This window comes from Uloborus diversus, chromosome 5 (assembly GCF_026930045.1).
Source record: "Uloborus diversus isolate 005 chromosome 5, Udiv.v.3.1, whole genome shotgun sequence".
In the NCBI taxonomy this organism is placed as follows: Eukaryota; Metazoa; Arthropoda; class Arachnida; order Araneae; family Uloboridae; genus Uloborus; species Uloborus diversus.
The window spans coordinates 165,643,339-165,663,343 of record NC_072735.1 but is presented as its reverse complement, the minus strand read 5'-3'; the positions used below and the strand labels follow the sequence as shown (position 1 = coordinate 165,663,343).

At 34.3% G+C, this 20,005-nt stretch overlaps 1 protein-coding gene across 1 annotated transcript in view; it reads left to right on the top strand.

Annotated features, from left to right (window-relative positions):
• LOC129222080 (carbonic anhydrase 1-like) overlaps positions 1-19,703 on the top strand; it is a 103,310-nt gene extending 83,607 nt beyond the window's left edge. The window contains exons 3-7 of the mRNA XM_054856509.1: positions 5,484-5,602; positions 6,731-6,826; positions 9,191-9,305; positions 15,227-15,333; positions 18,980-19,703. Coding sequence (XP_054712484.1) covers positions 5,484-5,602; positions 6,731-6,826; positions 9,191-9,305; positions 15,227-15,333; positions 18,980-19,108 — 566 coding nt within the window. The 3' untranslated portion in view covers positions 19,109-19,703. The remainder of the gene's footprint in view (positions 1-5,483; positions 5,603-6,730; positions 6,827-9,190; positions 9,306-15,226; positions 15,334-18,979) is intronic.
• Positions 19,704-20,005: the final 302 nt, after the last annotated feature.

Sequence of the window (20,005 nt, the reverse complement as noted above, 5' to 3'; positions counted from 1 at the left end):
CCACTAATGCATTCTTGATTCTGGTTTTGTTTTCCGTTTTGATCTGCCTTGTTTTATTTCTTGTTTCGTTTTAATGCGAATAGGCTTTTTCACTTGTAAACTTTTTTCTTGATCGGCAGAATTGAATTTAAATTTTAGATGAGCTGAGAGTTCAGGCAAACTCAACCTGGCTGCGAGGTAATGCTGTTACTAGGATCAGCGTAGCTTTCAGTGCTGCCAGATTAGTTTTTTTTTTTTTTAATTCAATTTCCTATCTGCGAAAACGTTAAATGCTGAATTAACATAAAATTAGAAAACTACAAGAAATGTTAGTCCACTACTATAGTTATTATTAGAAAATTGGCACTAAAAGATTTTTTTTTCAAGGGATTTGTTTTTATATGAATTAATCTTGATAGTTTCGTGAAGCATTTTTACAATCGCAAATCTTGGGACAGGACGGTTTTGTTACCCTTACCCCCCCCCCCCCCCCAAAAAAAAAAATTGCACTTGAAGAATTCCGACGCGTTAGATGCATATTTGCATCACAATTTCTAAACGTGTCCTCCTGACTCGTATATGTTTCTTTCGTTTCAAATCTCGATTGCCTCTTTTTCCTTCCCTTACTGAATTTCTTTTAAACGTGTGCCGCAAATTTCTGTATAAATTCTTTGGATTATATGCATGGTTTCTTTCCCGATTTTTGGCTCTAATGTGTATTTCAAATCAGAGATTTTAACAACTATGATGTGATGGAAACGCATGTGTCAGATTCGTCGGAAAACTGAAATATGAAACTCTGAAATTACCGTAGTTCGGGGTTGGGCATCCATTAATTATTGAAGATTTATGTCGAGTGTCTCTGTCATGTTTAAGCGTCTTTCTGCGCTTTCGTCATCTGTCAGGGAATAAATTAGAAAGACTTCTTCAGGCTTTAATGAATACGTCCCTTGTCTGTCTCTCTCCCCTCGTTAAAGAGCTGTCATTAAGAAGAGTTTTGGGTCATCCTACTAATAAGTGATATCAAGAGCATGTGCTCTGTCAAAGTATGTATTAGCGTCAAGATTTAATGGAGTCTTTTTGCATTAATTCTATCCAGAAATTCCTGAATAGATTGTATTTTCATGTGATATAAAATCGTTTGAAAAAATTTAAATGGAGCGTTTTGTAATTGAAGGATCTATATGTAATTGAAAATGAGGCAATCAATTACTTTAAGTTTAAATCCTGGACTCTCCTGAATTCTACACGAACTAAATGAGCCTACTTTCCTGTGTACCTACACATATTTTGTAATATCAATTATAACCCTTCATGTTTCTTTTTTATTTTGGTTAAAATAACTGTTTCAAGGCACTGTCAATATACTAATAATGATGAAAAATAAATAAATTTAAAAAAATAAATTGAGAAAAAAAAAGACAGAAAAAATTACAAATAGATGTATGAAAAAGAGCAAAATGAAGAGATGACTTCAGGATAATATTTTTACTGGTGCGAAAGCCCGTCATTTAGGGTCGGGGGGGGGGGGGGAGCGTAAATGATCTCGCCACTTCTGGCTTGTTGAAATTAATGGGGCGTGGTTTTTGCTGTTTTTAGATATAATTTGCATTGACTAGACACCTTTGCTCCCCGACTGAATTCGAAATGAGGAAACAGCTGGTACCTGATGACAGCAGCAGTAATTTTAAACGCATTTCGCAGCAAATTAGAGTTCATTTGATACGAATTTTGAATGAAGGTAAAGATTCAAATTTTAAAGCAAAGTTAAATGCCCTAATATGAATACGAATTGCAATCTGGTGTTTCCACAGTGAATTTTTGAGGGCTACACGGTTCTTTTTTAAATGCAAAACGAGAGCTTATGAACCAAACTAAATTTGACAAGAATCTTTTTTTTTTTTCTTCAACTTTTAATTTGAGTGTCTCAGGAACAACATTCCGTACAAAAAAAAAAAAATCGAATTGAATCAGACGGGGAAGAACAAATTAAACTGAACTTTTCAGACATTTCCTTTTAAAATACAGAAGTTTGTTTTTATGTGAAGCAAAAAAAGAGGGTTTTCTTTAGGTGTGTGTGGATGGGGGGGGGGGGGGGAATCAAACGAGATTTTACTGCGCGCGTTTTTTTTTGAGCAATCACGATTGCTTATTGCTTTCATTTGACTGTTTTTGATGTCCTATCATTTTATTTTCCCACCGCCACCCTCCGCACCATCACCGTGGACCGGCTGGCTCCTCACGATGCTGCTCCTATAGCGAAAGCCGTCTCCAGGTTGCATCCATGTCCTACACACACGCGCATACATACACAACTACACACACACACGCGCACATACACACACAAACACACATACACCTATACACACATACACCTACACACACAAACACACACACACACGCATACATACACACACATACACACAACTACCCACACATTCCTGCCTGCACACAGACACAAACACATATGCCTACAAACACATACACATGCCCCCACATACACATACCCCCCTACACACACACATTCATACACACAACTACCCACACACTTATGCCAGCACACAGACACAAACACACATACACATAACCCGTACACACAAACACCCCCCCCCCCCACACACACAAACACACATGCCTACATACACACACTCGTGATTGCGAAAATATAATTTGAATTCAAGGTGTCAAAATTCAAATTATTATTTTTTTTTTTTTTTTTTTTTTTTTTTTTTTGCGTTAAAATATCATGGACATGTTTAATTAATGTGCTTTTGCAGCAAAAATTTTCCATGTACAAAATGATATTTTTTCTAATAATATTGAATTTTTAAACTTGTGGATCCTCCAATTTCGATGTACATATAACATCTTATATCCGTTCGATTTACGCATTTCTTTTTCATTTATTGATCATTATTGTTATTTCACAAAGGTTTTGAAATAACCAGTAAGACTCAAATTTTACACGACAGCAGAGTTGTTGATGTTTCAAGCAGCTCTTTATTTTTCCTGCTGGAGGAAGAAGTTGCTGAATTGCAGCAGTGTTATGGGAGAAATCCAATGAAAATTGTAGAAAGCATGACCTCAGGTTTTTCGCTTCACTCTTCACACTGCAAACCTATGAAGGGGCAGTTTAAAGTGGCGTAAAGTGATTCGATTCCACTTCGAATACTTTTTACGTTATCTAATCAATTTAATGTATGTAATATTACTGCATATGAAAAATTAAAATCAAAATATCTCTGCTCCAATTAACGTTTCCAAGTGTCAGAATCGGCTGATTTTTGGCAGCTACCTTGAGAAGTTTTTCACTATGCCACTGGGAGTTTCTAATTATTTTTTTAAGTTAAACAACTCAGGGTTGCCACGCACCGGGAAAACCGGGAAAACCTGGAATTGTCAGGAAAAATGAAAATCGCTGAAAATCAGGGAAATGTCAGGGAAAATGAAAAATTGCATATTTCCGATCGTTCTTAGCGCGGCCTGCGGTCTATGACGTCAAAAAAAAAAACTTTCTGCCTTGTTTTTTTCGCCGCCATTCCCTTCCCATTCGTCGTTTTGTCATTCCCCTCTTTCTTCTTCCCCCTGCAGTTCTTTTTATCAACAACTCTGCCATAGGCACGTGCGCCATAGCAGTCGGCGTGCACCATAGCAGTCAGCGGCGGACATGCGCAGAAGGTACTTCTTTTCTTCCTCATTTGAGCGGACTCTGTTTAAGCGCTGCTTGTTTACGTCAGCAGTTCTGAAGTTATGATGCACAGCACGTTGTTTTGTCTGGGAGTGCCGACTGAAGTTTTTAATGAGCTGCAATAATCTTTTCATATTTTATATTATTTCTTTAAATTAATTAATGAAATCGTATTATTCTAAACAATTTTGTTCTGTAAATTTAGTTCATTAGACAATTTTAAACTTAGAAAGTTTCTTTTTTACAGAAGTATCGCTAATCTTTTAGTATTTTGGTAGTGATCTTTTAAGACTTCCAATGCGCTTCTTTCTTTCAAAATAAAAGTAATCCGATTTAAAAAAAATCTGCACATCAGAGAAGTTTCTGATCAATGCTCAAACTTTATGACAGGCTGCCCACAGGAATGATTATGGCGCAAGTTGCGCCATCAATTTTTTTTTTTGGGGGGGGGGGATTTTTTAATTATTTATTTTACTTTATTTTTATTCAAATTATTTACTCATATTATTTTACTTTATTATTTTCATCTGTGTGTGTGTATTTTATTGGGGAGCGAGCACACTTTTTTTTCAAAACAATAATAATTAAAAATAAATAAATAGGTTTAAAAAAAATAAAAAAAGAGGGTTAAAAATAAAAAAAGCGCTAAGGCGTTCAGAAATATGGGGGGGGGAGCACCCCTGTTTTATGAGCAACAAACAGGGGAAATATGTGAAGCTAAAAGGTGCATGATTTTTTTACAGGCCAAAGTCTAAAAGCGCTTTGAGTTCAATGGATTGGAGGGGTAGAAAGCAATAATTGAAAAAGTTTAGGTTTCATAAGTTTTAGTTCAGATTATTTTAGCAATTAACTTTATTTTTGTGATACAGATGTCACAATTGCTAATTCTGCAGTTCTTTCACTTGATGTAAGGCAGTGGCTCCTCGCTATTGAAAATTAGATATGCCACATTTACATTAATTGTTTATTACAGTAATTTGCTTCACTTGTGTTAGTACATTAGGGTAGTTCAAAAATACACTTAAAAAAAAAAGGGTTTTCTCCTAGAAAACAGGACACCACTCAATGTTTTTAGACTTGTGGATAGTAAAATACTGGAGGAATTTTAACTTCCTATTCGAACTGAAAGAGGGTGCTCGACCCCCTCCCTCAAACTTCATAAGTATGAGGAGGGGGTTAAAAAAATTCATTGAACTGAAAAAACAATGTTACATACTATAATCTACACGAGTTATATGCATATTCATTGCAATAAAATAATTACTTACATAAAAAAAAACAGCTGGGGAAATTAAATGTTTCTAAATCTGACTTTTTCTATGCTAGAGCTAATGTTAAATGGAGGTGTCATTGAGCACCCTCTTAAAATTTGAGCAAGAAGCTAAAACTTTTACAGCACAATACTATTAGTAAGTCTAAAAAAAATAAGGGGTTCTTGGACTCGAGCCGAGAGAGAAAAAAAAAAATTGAACCACCCTTAGTACATATTTTTGATTATTTCAGCTTGAGTAAATTAAATTTGGTAGCCATTGTTTGTAAAGTTTGAAAATGAGGTAAGTTTTATCAAAATTTGAGATGTATATATTAATGTTGCAAAATGAAGGTGGAGATTGATAACCTGGAATTTTTCTCAAAACCACCTGGAAAACCTGGAAATGTCAGGGAATTTCATTCTTGAACTTCCGTGGCAACCCTGACAACTGGTGTCAACGAAAACAAGATTAAAAAATAATAAAATGTTTTATGAAATAAATGCTTTTGTATCATTTTATATCTGTGTATAAATATGTAGTTACATGATTACCCTCTTTTTCAGAATTAGTCGGTGGCCCATTATCTCATGCATACGAATTGGTGCAATTTCACTGCCATTGGGGAAACACAAATTCTGTTGGTTCCGAACATACAGTTGATGGAAAAGCATTTGCTGGAGAAGTAAGATATAATGATTTTGAACTTGAACTGATCTTAGGTTTATAAAATTAATGATTTTCAAATTGTTACATTGGTTCTTCAGAAATCGAATGCATTCCTTCCTAAATTAATAAGAAAATTCTTGCAATTTTTATCAAAAAATTAATGAAAGATTTTTTTAGAAACACACATACAGTTGCACTACTAAGTAAAGTGTAAGTATTAAGTAATAATTATCTCGTTTAATTCACATGATGTTTGTGTGAACTTGTTTACTTACTTGGGAAAGAATGTTTGTGATATGCATCAAATCATAAATATTATGGTACAATTTAAATAAATGTCACAATATTTTCTGAAACGGCATTCTCCTTTTGCACTGGATAAAATCATTGCCCCTAAGAGCCATATAAGCATAAACTAGAAGGCAAAGTAGCGAATTGCCCCCACCCCCTACATTTTCTCAAAGTATTTTTTCTCATAATTTCATTTGTATTTGATTTTTCTACATTTAACCTTTCCACTGTTTTTAATGTTTTTGACATTTCTATTTATAAAAGCTGACTTGTTGCTGACCTTTTTCAGCCATTTGTTATTGATTCATATGTGTAGATTTTTATGTATTGCCTTTTGATGTGAAATTTATATTTAGCAAAGTATATTGCTAGATGTTTTTAGAGGGGTTTTTTTCCCTTCATTTTTTCCTGATTTAAATATTTTAGGTTACTTATTATTTTCGCTTCAATAATAATAGTAGAAATAATAATAATACTAATATCTTTATTTTTTAATGGGACTGCGTTAGACGCACTACTTTTGCCAACGTAGTGCGATCCCGATTCTTTCATGGAGCACCACTATTGCAGATGCCATTACCATAAGGACTTTGACGCCCAGTTTGCCACCAGATGGAGGCACTTGAGCTCTATTCGATGCGAAACTACACTAAATAATAATAGTAATAATTATTGTGATAATAATAATGAACGAATAAATAAATAAAATTGAATCTAGTTTTAGAAACATGCCTAACATGTGAAACTCTAATAATGACAACTTGTTTCTTGAACATATTGATAATATTAAAAAATCTTTCCTGTTGCAGGAACTCTGTTTTCCATAATTTATTTTATGTCTTCTCTTTTACAGTTGCATTTTGTTCATTGGAATAAAGAAGCATTTGCAAGTTGTGCAGAAGCTGTTCCATCACCTAAGGGTCTAACAGTTATTGGTGTGCTCTTGGAGGTAATGCAAATATTATTTGCCAATCTCATGGGGAAACTTTTACTTTTAAGATTTGCCTAGAGAAAAGCACAGGGAGTTGAAATGATACACTAAATACTGAATTGGATTGATGAAAACCTTCTAGCAGGGAACTGTAAAGCTTATATCTCTCTTTTTATTCAACTTAGAATTTTCGAACAGATACCATCTTTAGGAGAAAAATAAGCGCTTGCAGCAGACATATAATATAATGTTAATATGCAGGTATTTTTTCACCTGCATGTTAGAGAATATATGACAATTGCGTCTTAGCCCCGCAATGGGGCTTTTTGCCCCCCTCTCCATAATAGCAGGATGAAATCTAACCTACTCTGTGAATTTCTGAGTGCCGAAGGACCTCTCTGCCAAATTTGTAAAATATCTTTTGAAAACTGTGAATTTGTAAAAGGAACGTACATGCACACTCACACACAAATATACCTCCATTTAGGGTAAAGACCCCAGTAATTGGCACTTTAAGAGTTTGTCCTTAAACTTATCCTGTTTTCAGTACTTAGAAAAAAAAATACTCTCTTGCGAATATTTTTGTATCAAAGAGTGCACATCTGTGCATCTATTTGGTTCACTAAAATCAAAAATATTTGAATCGATACTTTTATAAAAATATGCATATAAAAAGTTACCAAAATCACCAGTAATTGGCACCTGATACCCCAGTGTATGACACCTTGTGATCCAGTAATTGGCACATGTTAATAGAACTGGAAAATCACTTTATTTTTTACTTTCAAATTACATGCAAATTTTATCATCATAAGAAACCTGAGTAATGTTAATGTAAAGTAGGTAATCTTTACTAATAATAAAGCAGAAAGCCTCTCTGTCGGGATCTCTGTCTGTCAGGATCTCTCTCTGTCAAAATCTCTCTCTGTCAGGATCTCTCTCTGTCAGGATCTCTGTCTGTCAGGATCTCTGTGACGCGCATAGCGCGTAGACCGTTCAGCCGATTTTCATGAAATTTGGCACAAAGTTTGTAGCATGGGGGTGTGCACCTCGAAGCGATTTTTCGAAAATTCGATGTAGTTCTTTTTCTATTCCAATTTTAAGAACAAAATTATCATATGATGGACGAGTAATTTACGAAATTATCATAACGTGGAACCGTAACATGGGTACAAGCCAATTGGACAGAAAATTCGCCACACAGGCGAACCAAAAGACCTTTTAATTTTTCTATTACAGGCAAAGTCGTGCGGGTACTACTAGTTTTATATAAATTAATGCTAAATCACTCTTCTTCATGTTGGAAAAGTATTTTAGAGAAATAAAAACATAAATTTGGAATATTCCATGGAAAAGATATTGAAATTAATGCTGTTTCATCCTTCGGTTTACAGTTCTGATTTTACGAATGCTACCAAGTTAGATTTGCCCAAAGTATAGTTAAAAACTCATATAGCCTACTTTTTTGCATAATTTTTCCTATTTTTTATGTATCAAATGCAACAAGTTGGTTTCTTTCTCTTGAAAAACCACCCGCTGCAGGCGGCATTGATATACCGTAGGTGACGAACAGGGGTTAGCGAGCGAATCGAGCAGAGGACGGAGCCCCCAGTATAAAATTAATTACTGACTAACTTTCATTTGGATTTTTTTCTGGTGAAAGTCTCTCCAATCGACAACAAGCTGCAACTTTAAAAGTTGATGATTTGATGCTTTTTTTTTTTTTTTTTTTTTTTTGAAAATTACTGTACAAAAGCTACCGACTTCAATTTCCGCTTTATCATATTCGTAATCTACGCAAAAAACTGAAGATAATGACACCTCACTCAGCTTTATCGCGGAAATGACGCTATTTCCCCAGTACTTGGCACACATGCCAATTACTGGGGACTAGCAAAATTGAAGCACCAGTAAATGGCACCCATCATTATTTAAAGAATTCCAAATAGGGACGAAAATATACTTCTACACAATTAAAGTAACATCTTTCAACTAAACAAAACTTTTGAAAACGAAAATTTAAAATATATTTTAATTTAGATTTTAATGGATTTATGTGCATGCTTCCCTTAAGCCAGAGAAGAAGCTTTTGCATCAAAAATGGCTGATTTGACACAAGCCACAATTGTTTGTCTTTCCTACATACTGCTGCCATTTAGTAACATGAATTGAAGTTATAATCTTTAAAATGAATGTACATTCAGTTGGTATATAGCCTTCTATTTTAAAAAAATTGGATGGGAGTCTTTTTTTAGAACATTTTTGTTGGAAGTGCCAATCACTGGTGCCGTGCCAATTACTGGGTACCCTATATAGATAGCATTTTTGAAGTTGTTTTGTTTAATCTGCTAATAAGGGAAGTTAATGGTATTTCGTTTCCAGGTGGGTGAAGAAAATCCTGAAATCCAGAAACTATGTGATGTGCTTCCAAACATTCCTGTCAAAGATGACAGAACTGATCTCCCGAGTGATATTGATCCAGCTGGAATGTATCCTGGTGAGTATCAAGGTGACATGCAAATTGGAAGTCATTTTGATTACCCTTTCATATCCGCTTTTTACATAATGTCATTTAAATGTTTGAGTCATAACTATTATTTTCTTGCAGGTTGTGTTTTTTTTATGCTATCTGCTACAGCCTGATAAATGAGAGTAGCTAATTAATTATAATTTATGGTAGCTTATACTGATGACTTACTACTTTTCCGGGCTTAGAAGGCTAAATATGTACAGTCTTGAGCAAAGAAGAGACCGAGGGGACATGATTCAGTTGTTTAAATTTATTAAAATGAAAGATGTTACGGGGCTGAAGTTTAGCACTGAAAACAGGACAAGGGGTCATTGTTTTAAGCTATTTAAATCTCAGGCTAACATGGATATTAGGAAAAATTATTATTTTAGCAGGGTAGTGGAACCTTGGAACAGCTTACCGGGAGAGGTGGTAATGAGCAAAAGAGTAGATAGTTTTAAGAGGGCCATTGATCTTCACTGGGGATTGTAAATTGACTAGGACCAGTCTAGCTGGGCCCAGAGACTGTTGCTGGTTGTCACTTTTGTATTTGTATTTGTATTTAAACTTTCCCTATCTTTTTTATAACTTTTTTATGACTCATTCTTAATGATGGGGAAAAAAACCAACCTTTTTTCCTAAAAAATGTTTTCAAACCAAAATACAAGCAATCTCTGTTACTTGTATAACATCATTCAAAGATCCATAATATTTACATTTGTATAGACAAATATAATGTTACAGGTCATAAAGATTTAAATTTATGTGAGAATGAAAGGACTAAATTTTGTTCCTGTTCTACACATAACACACTATAAACAAGATCAATAAAACCTAGTGCAGATGTACTATATACAGGGGTAAACACCCCCTAAAGGAAAGGGCGCGCCCATGGCTGCCACACTTCCGTCCAAGGGACGGAATTCCGTCTTTTCAAAAGTTTCGGCCATCGGTTTTTTTTTCCATGTTCAAAATGAATTTTATAGATGAAACAAATCTTTACTTTTGAATCTCTCACTCTCAAAAAAGGTCTTATTCTTCTGAGGACAAAAAAACGGCCCATCTGCTAAAGTTAAAAAGATAAGCTGTTTTTTTTTCCCAAAAAATAACTATTATACTCAATCTGTTGATTTCAACCATTCTTATCTTAATCTGGAAAGTTTCGTTAAAGTTTTTTATCACAATGCATCTTATAGCCAAGAATCTCATACCTGAATTTTTTTTTAATTACTTTTTTTTGTATGAAATATGAACTATTTATGTAACATGAACTATACAATATGAAGCTTTTTTTTCTGCAGTAACAAATAGTAAGTTTTTTTAATTGTATTTTATTATTTATTAGGTTCTTATTCTACTTTTTTACCTCCTAAAAATCTTGGAAAATGATATGTTATTTTTTTATTTGGGTTTTAATTTTTGCTCAATCTTCCAATTTGGTTTTACTATATAGTTACAGCATCAAAAATTAGCATTATATATGTCTAAAACATCAAACAAAATAAGCGCTAACATTTTGGTAGCGAAATGGAGCCACGCGCTTTTCAGTCCTGGCCAATTTTTAGAGTGGCACCCATGGGCGTCCCCCTCCCCCGCCTAAATATCGCAAAGACCCCCAAATGCTAGACACCCCCCAATGACAAAAATACCCCTCAAAACACCCCTCCCCTAAAATGTCCATAGAGAAGCCTGTGTCATAACCCCCCCCCCCAGGTGGGCACCTCTGCTGTACACACTCCTTTCCTATCAAATGAGGATCCCCATTTAGGATCTATTACTGCAAAGGCAGAAAATTTTTGAAAATGTAATGTTTGTCATTTGTGTTTAAAATTGTTAAATTAAATAACAGGTCTTCATCTGCTAATCAATACTGTATTAAATCTCTGAAATCTCAACCAAGACCTTTTTTATTCTTAAATAATATAATTTTTATTGATGTTTATAACACTAATTTTTCTGTGAACACGTTTTAGAAAGTTAGATTTATTTTTCTACCTGTTTCATGATACAAACTTTTCGTCTGCACATTTTATTGTTGTACTTTTTAGGAAGAATACTTAGAACGATTGATTTGCTAATCATTTTCACATTGTCATTGGTCTACCCATTGCACATGCTAGACCAATAACAGTTTGACTTTGTTAGTTTGATGCCAAAGCACCAGTCTTCTACAAAGCCTGTCACTTTACATTATAACTTTATGCTCAAAGGGGAGTTCCAGATAGAGAGAAAACTAACTTGTCAATGATGCAGAAGAAAGTTAAAAGTTGAAGAATTGTTGCTGTATAAGGAAAACAATTGTGAGAAATGTGGTTTTTATAATCAGCTTCTATGGTTTGATCCAGAACTCGTTCAGTGGTGTAGTCAAAAAGGGATGCAAGGGAACGGTACCCCCTATTTTTTAATTTTTAAACCGGTGTCTCCCGAATTTTGAAGATTTTCGTAGCGTCAACTGACTCTTTGATTTTTTTATCTTGTGCTTGAATCTGTAAGCATTCTTCTTCCCTTCTTTTTTCCAGGACTACGCCACTGATGTGCTTATGCTTTTATTGATCAAAGTTTAATAAATGAAAGTACAGATCAGTGTAGTATGAAAATAATTTAACAGTTAATTCGGGACTGGGAGTTATAAGACAGCTATTTCTAACACAACTGATCATTCGCGAAACAAAATGTGCCAGTTTCCTGGAAGCTAAATGAAAAAAAAAAGTCATCTTTACTAATAATAAATCTGTAAGTCTTGGATCTCTGTCTGGATGTCTGTTACGCGAATAGCGCCTAGATCGTTCGGCCGATTTTAATGAAATTTGGCACAAAATTAGTTCGTAAGATAGGGGGAGCTCCTCGAAGCGATTTTTCGAAAATTTGATTTTGTGTTTTTTTATTCCAATTTTAAGAAAATTTTATGGAGCAAATTATCATATTGTGGTGGAGTAAATAAATTATCATAACGTATGCAAGCAAATTACTATAACATGGGCGATGAACATAGCAAATTGGCGAGAAATTCATCAGCCATCATTTGTAAATATACAGGTGAACCAAATGACCTTTTAATTTCATACTACGGGCAAAGCCGTGCGGGTACCGCTAGTAAAACGTAAAGCTTTATATTTTGTTTCTCATGTCTAACAAAAAACTACATAGTTTGACAAGTTCAAAGTAGTCCTACTGTTTAGGAAAACCTGTCTAAAATTGTCCTTTAATTCAAACTAGTGAGACTATAGTGGATTTTCAGCATCACAAGCTATATTCGACTCGTCCCCTACAGTTTCAATCAACGTTGATTAGTCGCTACTTGTCTGTAAATTCAAGCATGTATTAAATCGATTTTTGAACTGCAAATTAGCATCACACTGAATGTTTAAAGTACAAGCTATTTTCCTGTCTTCATATTTTACTGCTGTGATACAAATTTCCAGAAGAAGTTCTATTTACCTTTTCTGCAGGCAGGTTTCTATTTACCTGAACAACTTGTGCAGAAAACATTTATGATTTATGTTTCATGTTTTTTATGAAACACCTGCTCCAATGCATAATCAACTTCTTGAAAATTTTACTGGGCAATGGGAAAAATGATCCCTTCCATTTTCTGAATTCCTTTCATGTCATTTTATGCTTATCGCTTCAAGACTTGCCCATTGTGCAAGCTGTCTTTTTGAGTTTCTTTGTCCAGTTTTGAATTAACACTTTTTTTGGCCCACATGCTCTTAATTTGGAACATTTGTGCAAGCTTTGTGTCCAATCAAATGTAAAAGGAAGTTTTTTTTGTTTTTTTTTTCAATTTTTTAAGTCTAACTCCGTATGAATTTTTCACCAAATACAGAGCTAGCACATTAACCTAGAGCTCACATCTATTCTGTCATGTAGCACCTCTATCAATCGACGCTGTTACCTCAGAATTTCGATTCCTAATTTCCTTACCAAATGGAGGCATTTGGACGCTGTCTTTGATGTGAAACTGCGTTGGAAATTTAATTGTATCAAGAGTATTCAAAGCCAGACAAAACCTCAAGGGATCTTTTACATACTGCATAATTATACGATGTGGAGAGGCGATAAGATGGTATGATACAATTAGATTTAGAAAACTATGGTGGAAAAACCACTGAATGATCTACCAAAGCAAATATTGCTTATTGTAAGGAGGTTATGATGAATTTGGTATAGGTTGGAGCTATGAAGATGCATCGATTGTGTTTTGTAAAGTAATTTACATCTGCAATAAGCTCTTTCTTATTAAGCATTATTTTAGAACTTAGAACCTGATATACATTCTACAATAAAAAAGAATTTGTTGAGATGTTTTAATACTTATTGCAGTATACCACATAGTGAAAAAGTGAACAGATTTAATTAAAAAGAAACAAACAAGGTTTGATTAAAGTGAATCTGTAAAATGAAGGAATACTTTGGTCAGTTGTACAGTAGGAATTATCCTTCTAGCGGGAAGGAGGGGGGTGCAGCAGTCCCTACAGGTATATGGATGCCGTACCAGGATCGGCAATTTGTTGTAAAACTAATGGTTGTGAGGTTGTTGAATTCACCCCCCCCCCCACCACCACCACAGGTAAGATTAAAATCCCTTCCTTTATGAAAATCTGGACATGGGCCTGGAACAAACAGTCTAATCTTGTGCAAATGAAGGCTTTCTCCTTCACTGTAGGGCTGTTTATTTTCCATAACCTGAATGGCATTCGATAAACATTCAAGCTATATAAAATAAACAACCTAAAGCCAGCTAAACGGTCTCTATTGGTGGATTCTGCTGTAAATATTGTTGTACAATGTGTTGGTTTTAAAAGAAAAAGCACAGATAATCCGCAGCAGCTTATAATCTGCACCTTATTAATTTGACACTCTTTTTAGCAGATAATCCACAGATTATACGCAGGAAAATATGGTATATAGCACCATCTGTTAATTAAATGATTGACGTTGTAGTAACATGTATGTACTTTCATTTCCTTAAACAATATTGGTAAAGTGATGGGTACATTGAATTTTGCATCATACTGCTCTAATGTATGGAAAATGTTTCTTTTTTTTTTAATTTATATATTTTAGGAAAATATTGTTCAGTCATAGTACCAGTGGAAATATTGAGCTCTTTTATACTTTATGAAGCTATATATTTATATTGTGCTCAGATTATGTAAAGATAAAAACATAAATGCCTCTCCAGCCAAAGTTTCTGTGAATTGTTGTTTACTTTTCCAAAAATTCCAGTTCAAAAGTTTCACATAAAAGGTTGCCATACCTGTTCCAAAATGCATTCTAATTTCATTCAATTTTGACTGCAGAAAGAAGCTATTGATTTCGGTTTGCATTTGGCTTGGTGCTTTAGATTGGTAAAGTTTTCAAATTAAATATGTTGACTATGAACACTATTATGATTCAATGCTATCAAAGATCATTTGATTTAGATTACTTTATTTAAAAACCATTTGTTTTAGTTAACATTGTTTTTTATTTTGTGTTATTTTGATTGGTTTTGGCACACTTGAGTCCTTTCTATTTTGACATCTGTTAGTCTTAACTTGGAGGTTATTAATTAATCCTCAGATCTGACTATTTAATCTGCATTTTTATTCCTCTCATCATTTTTGTTCGATATCTTTTCATCCATAATCCCTTAACACTTTCATTGAAAAGGATGCTCCTTGTAACCCTAAAACATATCTGCAATATTATTATTCTGTTTGTACTTTTAACATCTATGTTGACCTTTAATTTTTCATTTAAGGTATATTTTTTCTTATTTCATCTTGATTAAACTTATTAATAGTTTGTAAAAAATTCTGGTGGAGATATTATTTTCTTGAGGGATATAAATAAATATAGCATTGATAAATTAATGTTTCTTAAGTTTTACAACTTAGTTTTACCCTTTTTTCTCATTATTTTAGCTGATCGTTCTTTTTGGACCTATAGTGGATCTTTAACTACCCCGCCTTGTTATGAAAGTGTAACTTGGATCCTCTTTAAAAACCCAATTACTGTTTCTGAAGAACAGGTGAGATAAATTTTATGAAATGTTACATTAAAATGTGTACTTTATTTTTACTATCAAACTTCGCTTGTTGATTTTACTTTGCTTTGCCTTGACACTTCTCGTTCTATTGGCTTTGAGATTGGCAGATAGCATCATTCAATTGGGCATATAGCTTTTAAATATCATTTGGTGTTTAAGAATTTTTATTTACAACTGATTTTTACAAACGTTACTTACAATGTATTTTAAGAAAATTTGAAAAAGTATATTACTTTTCTGTAGCATTTGTGAAAGTTTTTGCCTAATTGTAACATATATTTGTGTTAAATTACTGCTGTATACTGTATCTCATTAGTCCAAATTTTTACTAAAATCAATTAATTGTTTTTATATTTAAATAAGTTCCTCAGGGACCCAATTGCTCAGATTTTTCTGAGCATTTAAAACCATTAAACCAAGCAATTGGTAAGTGCGGGGGTCTCTAAGGATGTCAAATGTAGCATTTGTAAATAAAAGTTTGCACATTTAGACTCATTTTTATTAGACTTCATATAGTATTGATTTAAACTGTTATGTAAAAAGGCAGAAATTTTATAAATATCACTTCATGCGTTTGAGTCTATATTATTTTAATATCTTGTACAGCAATGACTTAACCTAATTTTGATAACAAGTATTTTAAATACAAATACAAATGTAAAGACCAGCAACAGGCTCTTGGCTCAGCTAGGCTGGTCCTAAGTCAGTAAAATAGTCCCCAATGAAGATCAGTGGCCCTCTTAAACCTATCTACCTCATTATCGCCTCTTCTGGTAAGCTGTTCCAAGGCCCACAACTCCACTAAAGTAGTAGTTTTTCCTAATTTCCAGGTTAGACTGAGATTTAAATAGCTTAAAACAATGACCCCTCGTACTGTTTTCTGTGTAAAAATTCAATTCATCAATATCTTTCATTTTGATAAATTTAAACAACTGAATCGTGTCCCCTCTGACTTTTCTTCGTTCCAGGCTATACATATTAAAACTTTTAAGTCTGGCATCAAAATCTAAATGTGAAAGTCCCCTCATTAGCCTAATAACCCTTCTTTGAACCCATTCCAATAAAGAAATATCTGAGATAAGGAGACCATAACTGAACAGTATACTCCAAATGAGATCTTACCAAACTTCTATATAAAGACAGAAGAGTTAAACCTATACTGCTGTGCGAAGCACAAAAGTTGTATCTACACTTTTTAACAAAATTGAGTTATTGCCGCTAGATGGCTCTTTGTGACACATTTTACCTAAATGTAATGTCTATGGTCATTTGAGAGCAGGAAATATTTTTAACAAATTTCTGAAAATGTTGCATCTGAATTAAATACATTGAGGCACAAAATTTTGAATAGCAATATATCAGTTTGAGCTTGACTGCAGATACCACTTTTGTTCTTAGCACGGCAGTATAATCATAATCTACCTTAAAAAGTCTCATAACCTTCCTTGATGCTCCTTCCAGTGAATTAATAATGGGAATTACCATTGTGCATTATCTGTTTGGGTTTTTTTTTTTTTTACTAATAATAAAGCTGAAAGTCTGGATCCCTGTCTAGATGTCTGGATGTTCTAGACAGTCCGTCTGGACAGTTCGGCCGATTTTCATGAAATTTGGCACAGAATTAGTTTGTACTATGGGGATGTGCACCCTGAAGCGATTTTTCGGAAATTCGATTTTGTTCTTTTTCTATTTCAATTTTAAAAGCATTTTACCTAGCAAATTATCATAATATGGACGAGCAAACTACCAAATTATCATAACATGGAACCGTAACATGGGCAAGGAAATGAACATAGCAAATTGGCGAGAAATTCATCATCCATTATTTATAAATGAACAGGTGAACCTTGACACCCTCAGAGACCATCCGCACGTACCAATTGCTCGGTTTATCCGTTTTAAATGCTTCAGATAAATCTGAGCAAGTGGATCTCTGAGGAACTTTATTTTAACATATAAAAAAATTACATTCTTATCAGTTACATGTACAGGTGAACCAAATGACCTTTTAATTTCCTACAATGGGGAAAGCCATGCGGGCACCAATAGTCTTCTTTACTAATAATAAAGCTGAAAGTCTCTCTGTCTGGATGTCTAGATGTCTGGATGTCTGTGACGCGCATAGCGCCTAGACCGTTCGGCCGATTTTCATGAAATTTGGCACAAAGTTAGTTTGTAGCATGGGGGTGTGCACCTCAAAGCGATTTTTCGAAAATTCGATGTGGTTCTTTTTTTATTCCAATTTTAAGAAAAAAACTATCATAAATTACGAAATTATCGTAACGTGGAACCGTAACATGGGCACAAGCCAATTGGCGAGATACGAAATTATCATAACGTGGAACTGTAACGTCGGTACAAGCCAATTGGCGAGAAAATTCACCATACATTATTTGTAAATATACAGGCAAACCAAAAGACCTTTAATTTTTCTATTACGGGCGAAGCCGTGCGGGTGCCACTAGTTACTAATAAATAAGCTAAAAGTCTGTCCGGAGGATGTCTGTGACGCGCATAGCGCCTAGACCGTTCTACCGATTTTCATGAAATTTGGCAAAAAGTTAGTTCGTAGCATGGGGGTGTGCACCTCGAAGAGATTTTTCAAAAATTCGATGTGGTTCTTTTTCTATTCCAATTTTAAGAACAAAAATATCATAAGATGGAGAGTAAATTAGGAGATTATCATAACGTGGAACCGTAACATGGGCACAAGCCAATTGGCGAGATACGAAGTTATCATAGCGTGGAACCGTAACATGGGTGCAAGCCAATTGGCGAGAAAATTCACCATACATTATTTGAAATGTACAGGCGAACCAAAAGACCTTTTAATTTTTCTATTACGGGCAAAGCCGTGCGGGTGCCACAAGTCTTTGGTAGTTCTTATCGTCTGCAGCTGAGCCTAGAACTTTAATTTAATTATTATAATTTTCATCGCTCGTGTGAGTGGCAACGTTTAAATTTAATTTTCTTGATGGAACAAAAAGATGACTGAGGAGCGATAAGTCAAGCAGCGTTGCTGCATCACATTCTTTTCATTCTGAAATATCTCGATCATTCTAAGTCATATTTATTTCTGAATTTATGTTAAATGTTACGTTCGTGTGTTGTAATAAATGTTCTGTATAGTTATTGCAAGTATATTTTATTGCGAATTCACAACGAAGAGTAAGCGGCTCTACAATTCAGAAAAAGTCACGTAGCCCGCCATGCTCAACCATTTTGGAGCCACCAGTGAGGATCGAACTCACGACCCCTGGTTTACAAACAAAGATACATTCTATTCTATTAAACTTTATTGCATGATATAGATACATTCTATTCTATTTATTCTCATTCTATCTTTCATTTTGTGATAAACCATGACTTCTAAAGCTGCATCTGCGTATGAAAAAGCAAAAAAGAAACGAGCTACTATTCGCGCGGTAACAACTAAGCTACTGAATAAAATTTCTGAGCAGTTAAATAATGAAGACGTTACTGTGGAAGATTTAAGCACATTCAAGCTGCAATTAAATAATAATTAAATTAAAGTTCTAGGCTCAGCTGCAGACGATAAGAACTACCAGTCTTAAATAAAATGCTTAAGCCTGCAGTGAGTTGACATTTCGTTTTTCTATCATTTCAGCTAAACTGTTTCAGGCAGATGCGGAAGACGGCCGTATCCGACAGCGACGAAGTTGCCGGTCTCGTCGAACGTAACTTCAGACCTTCACAGTCACTCAACGACAGAGAAATTTGCGAATGCGCTTGTTGAGTATTTGTTGAATTATTTAGAAAAGAATATATCTATGACGTTCGTTAGTTATATGAATTGTTGACTGCCACAGAATAACGAATATTATACTGTAATGAGCTGAGCATGTACCAGACTTTGGGAACCGATATAGTGAGTTGTTTGAATTCTGAAAAACTGCTTGCAGAAATTGCTAAATGTATGTTTATTTATTTATTTATTTATTTTTAAGGTACATTAATCATATGCTTCAAAGTTGAAATTGTTGTGTCAGAAAAGAAATCTTCTATCCAAAGCAAGAGAAATGGTGTAGTTTCAAACTGTTAGTAGATCAGAATTATGTGTCTTGCTTGCATAGCTAAAGTTGATCTTCTACAGGGACTTTTGGTGATAACAGTCCTCACATGAATATAAATTGCCACTTTGGGATTGGCGATAGTGTTAACATCAAAGGTCTTGGAGTTGACCCTCCCTTTTACTATATTATATCCCCTGCTTGCATGTCAACAATTTATTCTGTATATTGTTGAAGCTGGAGGAAAAAAATTCTTTTTTAAATCATCCCATCTCTGTGTATTTATATTTGTATATACTAAGAAAAATTAACATAAACTGCATTTTAAACCTGGACAATTAAAACAATTTAAATTAAATTGAATCAAGCTTCACAAAGTTCAATCGGCGCCACAGGCAGCGCTTTGATACTGGTAGACGATAAATTTAATAGCAATGTAAAATTTGAACAAGAAGGAACGTAAAATTGAATCAAAATCCCAAAACACCCTGGGGCCTCATCAGGGGGTTAGTCCTTGAGGGTAGGGAAAAGCTGTCTGAGGGTTTTCCCTATCCTCAAGGAGTAACCCCCTGATGAGGCCCCAGAGTGTTTTGGGGTTTTGATTCAATTTTATGTTCCTACTT